Genomic DNA, 7,227 nt, shown 5'->3' with positions numbered 1-7,227 from the left:
GTTGGATGTTTGTAATAATTACTGCTAAAGACCGTGATGAGAAAACAGGAATGAATGATTCAAGAGGAGTCAGATCAAATGAACATGTTTAGTGGAAACATTAGTGTCGTATAAATAAAAGTATTTGACATGACAAACTGTCCGTGTGTGTTTTACTACAACACTCACAATACTGAGGTTTATTCTCACTGGAACAGGAGCTTTTTGATTTTTAGCAAATACATTTTTATAAATTACAAAATTATTCACAATTTTTACAATCTTAGCATGTGCCGCAAGTTTTTAGCAACAATGCAGCGTGACAAGAAATATTATCTGGTGTTGATTTGAATCCAGCTTGAAAAAAAAACCCACATTGTGTTTGATGAAAGAGAAAAATCTGTTTTCAGCAGTAACAACTAAATGTTGGATTGAATAACCAACATTTTCTTATTACTTTTGTGTAACTGGAAAATACTCTTAGAGTTTTCAGGGGAAAATGTGTTTGAATGAGTTCAGTAATAAATGTTAGAGATGATAAAAATCAATCCTCTCCTGTTTCCACCACATGTCCAAATGTTGTACAAGAAGTATCAGAAAAGCCTCAACTGTTTCTTTGTGTTCTGTGTTTCAGAGAGTCTCTCACAGCTGGATGGTAAGTCCCAGTTTGCTCCTGTCTGATTTAGTTAAAGATGATCTTCACACTGTTGTTGGATAGAAATGTTTCAGGTTGTCAGAGGTTTGTGTCAAATCTAGAAGCCTGAACTTCAGACTGCAGTCAGATTTAAACCTACAGCATCATCGTCATCAAACAACAGTTTATCTGCAAACCTGAACAGTTTTCACTATGAGTCTCGTCCAGTGGTACTGATGATGGTGAGCTCAGTGTCACTGTCTAGCCACTGTCCCTCCAACAACAAACTTGACTTCCTGTCATGTCCAGGCTCTGTGATAGCTCTGACCCATTTCAACATTTGCATCAGTCATTATCAGTGTTTTTCAATTGTTGCAGCTCATCACACAAACTGTGGTGAAATAGTCAGAGACAAAACCTTTAAGACTCCACTGCACCAAACTGAAAAATCACAGGAGTCTTGGACATTATTTTGGTCTCTTTGTAAACTGTGGGATCTCCACCATCATCTAAAATAAATCTATGTGGATTTAACTAAGCAGTTGAAGTTTTCCAGGCTTTAAAGGTCAAATGTGTCTCCAGCTGATGTCTGTGGCCAGGTCCCACTGAGTAATCGTCTTCTGGGACTAGGCGTGAAGGTTACAGATGGTAAGTGGCCGTGGATGGCGAGTCTACAGAAGGATGGACGTCATGTGTGTGGTGGGACTCTGGTGAACGAGGACTTTGTGCTGAGCAGTGCCGACTGTTTCTCAAGGTGAGAGTCATGTTCTCACATGTTTTAAAGTGTTGAGTTGTCCTCAGTCCTAATTTAGCTCATGTTATCTCCCTCAGTTCAGCCACAGCATCTGATTGGACCGTGGTCCTGGGGCGTCTGAAACAGAACAGCTTCAACCCCTTTGAGGTGAAACTGAATGTGACAGACATCACTCTGAGCAACCACACTGGGCCTAATACAGCAGCGCTGCATCTGGCGACCCCCGCCCCCCTGTCCGACTCCATCCTGCCCATCTGTGTGGACACCGGACGAACCTTCAGTGTGGGCTCCACGTGCTGGGTTGCAGGCTGGAGCTCCGGGGCAGGAGGGGGTGAGTCCCTGACACTAGTCTGACACAGTAATGTTAACTGTCTGCATCATTTCACCTCTTTCCATCAAACATAGTAAAGTTAGAGAGATAATTACAACCTGCTTCTGATGCCACTTGTCACCATTTTCTGATTTTAACTTTAGAGGAGCACGTTCTGCAGGAATTCCAGACCTCTGTGGTGGACTGTGAGGACACATCGAGTGACACCATTTGTATAGAACCTTTGACACTGGAGCAGGTGAATAATCAGATTAGTATTATTATTGTTCCTACACACAGTGTGTTGGTGTGTGTTTGTATTTTATCAAAGTGTCTGTTGGTCCTTTAAAGGGTCAGAGGTCAGGGTCAGAATGACCATGAACCATTTTTCCTCTTTTTTCAGGTGTTTTCTGGATGTCCGTTGATGTGTCATCAGGACGGTTCTTGGTTTCTGGCAGGAGTGTTAGCAGCTGACGACAAACTCACCAGTGGACCACAAGCAGTACAAGAGAAGTTTGTCTGTGCAGTGGCCTTCATTCTGACGTCCTTGAAGTAAAGATAGTGTTGTTACTTGATGGGATACTGCAAGCTTTAGTCTCCAGGTCTGATACCACCTTGATCACCAGAGGGGGAGCTGTTCTCTCCTCCTTCTGTCTCCTTTTCATCCCCATGTATCTCCACTTCTTATAAAAACCTCCAACTACACCTGATTTCCACCATGTGTGTGACACCAATGACAATAAACAATTAATAATCTTAGACAAAGTCTGTTCTTAAAGCTCCTCTAATAATCCACATAGCAGAGTGTGTAGAGTAGTGAAGTTGTTCAATCAGACATCCAGGGTTCCTGCAGCAGACGTTCATGTTCTCCACTGCAGTGTGAGCTGCTGTTCACCTTGGATAGAGCAGAGTCTTCTTTCATCCACCAGTAGTTTCGCTCTGATTATCCAGCAGTGACTAACAGCTGTGCAGGAGAGGAGTCACACAATTATCCCACAAGAAATCTATTTTTTCATGATGATTTTAATAAAGGGGAGTGAAGCTCTGAGCTGTTTGTGACTTTTATTTAACCAACAGTAACCAAAATTATTATTTAACAAACTTCTACTTTAAAAAGATGGCATAAATCAAATTACTGATTCATTTATTTTGATTAGGGTGAAAAAATTAAAGTCACTTCTTAATATAATGCACTTAAATAACTCCACCACCACTATGACCTCAATAATGAACAGACAGTAGAATTATCACCTTTCTGACAGTTTCAACTTAAAAAGTGAGAGCTGCTGTGTTGCATTGCATTAGATGGTACAGCTGTACCTAATGAGGTGAGCAGTGAGTGTATATACAGCTTCTTTTAAACAGGCCACATTTAATGCAGCTTGTGTTAGAATGAATGACAGAGCTCGACACTGTGAGTGACTCAGAGTAGAAACACCCACTGATTCACAGTATTTCATTGTCACTTGAAGAGTTCACTGGTCACTGGGTCACCACTGTTCATCATGTTTGTTTCCTCCTCCTTGGTTGTTCCAACTGAACCTAAACTCTGAACAGCACAGAGCTGAGCCACTGTACAGATTCTTCTTCAACAGCTTCCAGGTTTCACCCTGCCAGTAATAATCCTACAAATAATGGTAGAACTAAAACTGCTAGTAACTATAGGGGCAAGAAAACAAAGAAACAAAAATTTAATCTAAAAAAATCAATGACTAATCACAATCAATGACTAATGAAAACAACAACAACAAGTTATAAAGTATGATAATTATTGTAAACATAAAAATGCTTTTCATACCAATTCAGATTTTCTATAGCTGCAAACGTAGTATTGGATTTACTCCAGTTTCATTTTGTGTCCTTAGAGTTACTCTATGCAGCAAAGCCTAGAAAGTCTATTTAATCATATCACAGCATTTCTCATATTTTGTGGTACAATCCACACATAAAAAAAGTGTCCTGCCTTTTTTTAGAAGGGAATCTTGGTTAATGCTGAACTCAAGAAAATAGCAGAGCGTCATAAAGTCACATGTTGTTAGGATTTGCAGTCAGTGAGGTCTGAGGGACAGAGTTATCTTGGAAGATGTAACGGGTGTGGATTGGACATGGAGAAAGCAACGCTGAAGACTCTTTTCCCACGATTAATTTGCTCCTGACAATTAAACAACCATATAAATTGTCTTCTGGCCTTTCCTGCACATCTGACCCCTACATGTACAAAACATAAAGTTTGCACTGAGAAATGCAGCTTAAATCCTGACAGGGTTACATTAGTCACATAGGACATGACGTTTGTTGTACTGCAAGTGGCTCCAAACAGACCTCAAAGTAAAATGAAAACATCCTAAAACTTACATTAATGGTCAAAACTCCACAACAAAAGCTCATTAACACAGTAATATTAAAAGCATAGCAACACAGCTAAGGTGACAACACATAACAACTTAATGTCTGAGGAAAATAGTAAAATACCATCTGCATTTCTCCACATGATGCGTAGGATGTGAGGAAAAGGAGGAGGGGCTACAGAAAGGGTGATGTGCAGCAAACCAAAACAAGAGCAAATAAAGATTGATCAGTTAGATAAAATTCACAAATACTAAATAGAATTTTTAAAATTAGAAATAAAAGGCACAACATAAATTTAAAACTATAATTATAAAACAAAGTGCATGTTCAACTTTACACAGACAAATGTCACTGTTGTGGTAAACTGATCTGAAGTCTTTGATGACAACATTTTGGATGGAAGCTGAATTGTGCTGAGCTGCAGGTCGACAATGAGCCCGTAATGAGTTAATGATGATAAAAACTGCAGTAACTAGATTGACAAAGCATAGATACAGACACATAACATTGTATTAGTTGAACCTTTTGACCTGCACAACGGCTGATGATCATGATCTAAATCCACTTTGAGAGTAAAGTTAGCCCACACAGCCTGTAAGCGTGAGCCTGTGAGCCCAAGTTGAGGGCCGAGGACACATAAATGCACACAGACAAACCTCAGCAGGAGAGAAGCAAAAATCATTTGTAGAAGAGCCAATTGTGAAGCTTTCCAGCACTTTTGTCTAAAAACCAAGAGTTTTTCATTTAGTTTTTGGAGTGAAGATATTTTACAGTTACAGATTTATGTACAGACACAGAAACAGCCTGAAATACAAATCCCAGCAAAGACGCACAAATTGACACAGTTACTCAACTATCCACACATGTAGATTCAGAGTCAGATTCAAAACTTTATTGTCATCATTCATGCCACATCATCATGTATGTGAACAAGATTTGGATCTATTTGCTTGCAAGGTAACATCAGAGAACTGTTGAAGGAATGGAAAAAACTTTATGCTTGTGCTGTATGAACAATGATTGAACCATTGCAAGCTTTTAACATGACCTGATGTAAGATGAACAGGAAGTCACTTTGCTAAAGTTCAAACTTGAGGCACAGCGCTTGCTCAACATGACCAGGTCAAGTAGTGACACATTAAGTGTAAAAATGGTGCAGACAGCATGGTAAAAAACTATAAAAGATGAAGAGAATTTGCCAGTGAGTGGCAATGGGAGTAAGGAGAAGCTAGTAGAAGGGAGTAGAGAGAGAAGACAGAGAGAGGGATGATGGTTAAGATTATAAGCCCCAAGAGGGGGAACAAAGGTTAAGGATGTCGAGAACCCAAGACAGAACCCAGAAACAGAATTTTAGGAATGATTTTAAAATTCAGGGAAGGAAACTACCAGATGAAATAGAGCCTGAGTGATAGTAACCTGAGGTGAAATTGAAGAGTCTAAAAGACAGTTAATATATAACAGAGAGGTTTTCTCTGTTAAAGGACATATTAAGAGATGAAAGTCATAACCGGTCAATTTTTACCACAGAAGCACTTGAGTTAAGGAGACTCAAGCAAGGTTGACCTTAAAAATTGCGAGTGCTTCCACAGAACATAGACTAAAAATAAGATCATAAAGTAAAGTAAAATAACAAACAAAGCACATTTGCTGTAAATGGCTTTGTAAAAATGTCTCAAGTAAATACTGTGGTATTATTTATGCTGCAATAATCACTGACCCAATAATTATTATGCAGGATGAAATAAACTTAATAGACATAAGAGACCGTACCATAAAATTTAAAATAACAATATACATGAGGTAGTAGTGACCACAGTGTTCTATGAGCAGGCAATGAGCCCCAGCATTGCACCTTCAAAACTGTACTGCACCGATTGTCTTCTACTGTCTTTGAAATGACTTTTCATTGACCTTTGTATGTGAATGTCAGTGAACTTGGTTGTTCATTTCTATGTGTGGCCCAGTGACAGACTGGTGACCAAAGAATCGTGGGAGACTCACCTGTAATGTATGAAACCATGTTGCTCCAAAGTGGTGTATGTCCACCACCAATCCTCATCTGTCGTCCTCTCTGAAGACAATCCATGGCTGCTGTGCAGCAGTGATGAAGCTGTCATGCACTTTTGTGATTGATGCTACACTTCCACAAACACCTTTCACTATCATGTTTGATGCCATCACCTTTATTCTATCCAAAAGGAAAATAAAACTGCTGATTCTATGTACATGCATTTCAACTACAGACACAGGGTTTTTGGAGAAGCTAAACCAAAATAAACCACTAAGGTAGTTTTTAAAGGACATGAAAGAAAATGCTTTGAAATCAAATTAAACGCATCAAATAATACATTTACCACTGTAGTTTCTATGGTGCACATCATGTTAGTACTTCTACCTAATTCTTACCTGATTTCTTCAATACGTCAGATGATCTTTTAGGAGCTACAAGTAAAGTGATGCCCCAGCGACAAACACATTTTGTCCAATGCTCTGTCCACACAATCAAACATGACCCTGCACTGAGTTCAATAAAACAGACCAAGGTACATAAAAAATAAGGTGGGTGGACAAAAATAACCGATTTTGTGTTGAGCCTGCCTGTTTCACACGACATGAATCTGATCAGTCAGAGCCATGCAGCATGTTTAATTTCTCACACTTGTTGACTCCTCCCTGGAACAGTTTCAGTTTTAGTCCAAATGTGGAGGCAAATCAAACATCTGTCATCCCCAACAACAGACAGTGGTTTCCACTAGACCTGACACATGACACAACGCTGACCGTGGATTCTGTTTGTATTTGAACTAACGCTAAACGGAAGATAAGCAGAAACTCACTTCCTGAAAATGTGCCAACTTGATGACTCTATGCACGAACAGTGAAAGTCTAAGTTATTTTTCTAGTAAATGGCTGATGTAACTACTGTAACACTACCTTAGAAGAAATGACAATCGAAATGCTGAGACATCCACATCTTTGGATTTTATTTTAAGAAATGCAAATAAACATGTTTCTCAGTTTGAATCATTAGTTGTAATCATTTTAGTGTCTTAATTATTAGTTATTAGTTCATCTTTAGGCACTTTACAGAATAAAGTCAATACTTTACAAACATGTAGATCAAACCTGTGGATGGAATAGATGTAGACTGAGCAGGAGTCTGATGATCCGGTGCAGGAACCACAGGACCTGATGCCTGAA

General features: G+C 39.2%; 1 protein-coding gene across 1 annotated transcript; it reads left to right on the top strand.

The window, feature by feature from the left end:
- The first annotated feature begins 378 nt into the window (after positions 1-378).
- LOC137137351 (serine protease 27-like) lies at positions 379-2,725 on the top strand. The gene is made up of 5 exons (XM_067523525.1): positions 379-634; positions 1,196-1,367; positions 1,445-1,698; positions 1,842-1,936; positions 2,081-2,725. Exons 1-5 carry the CDS (start codon positions 505-507, stop codon positions 2,231-2,233), a joined length of 804 nt encoding a protein of 267 aa, XP_067379626.1. The 5' UTR covers positions 379-504; the 3' UTR covers positions 2,234-2,725.
- Positions 2,726-7,227: the final 4,502 nt, after the last annotated feature.

Source organism: Channa argus, chromosome 12 (genome assembly GCF_033026475.1).
Source record: "Channa argus isolate prfri chromosome 12, Channa argus male v1.0, whole genome shotgun sequence".
NCBI lineage: Eukaryota > Metazoa > Chordata > Actinopteri > Anabantiformes > Channidae > Channa > Channa argus.
This window is presented reverse-complemented; position numbering and strand designations above follow the sequence as displayed.

Coding starts and splice junctions, on each gene's coding strand:
- LOC137137351 (XM_067523525.1), top strand. CDS start 505: ATGTTAGAGATGATAAAAATCAATCCTCTCCTGTTTCCACCACATGTC. Junction 1,368..1,444: donor AGTGCCGACTGTTTCTCAAG/GTGAGAGTCATG, acceptor TATCTCCCTCAG/TTCAGCCACAGCATCTGATT. Junction 1,699..1,841: donor GAGCTCCGGGGCAGGAGGGG/GTGAGTCCCTGA, acceptor TTTTAACTTTAG/AGGAGCACGTTCTGCAGGAA.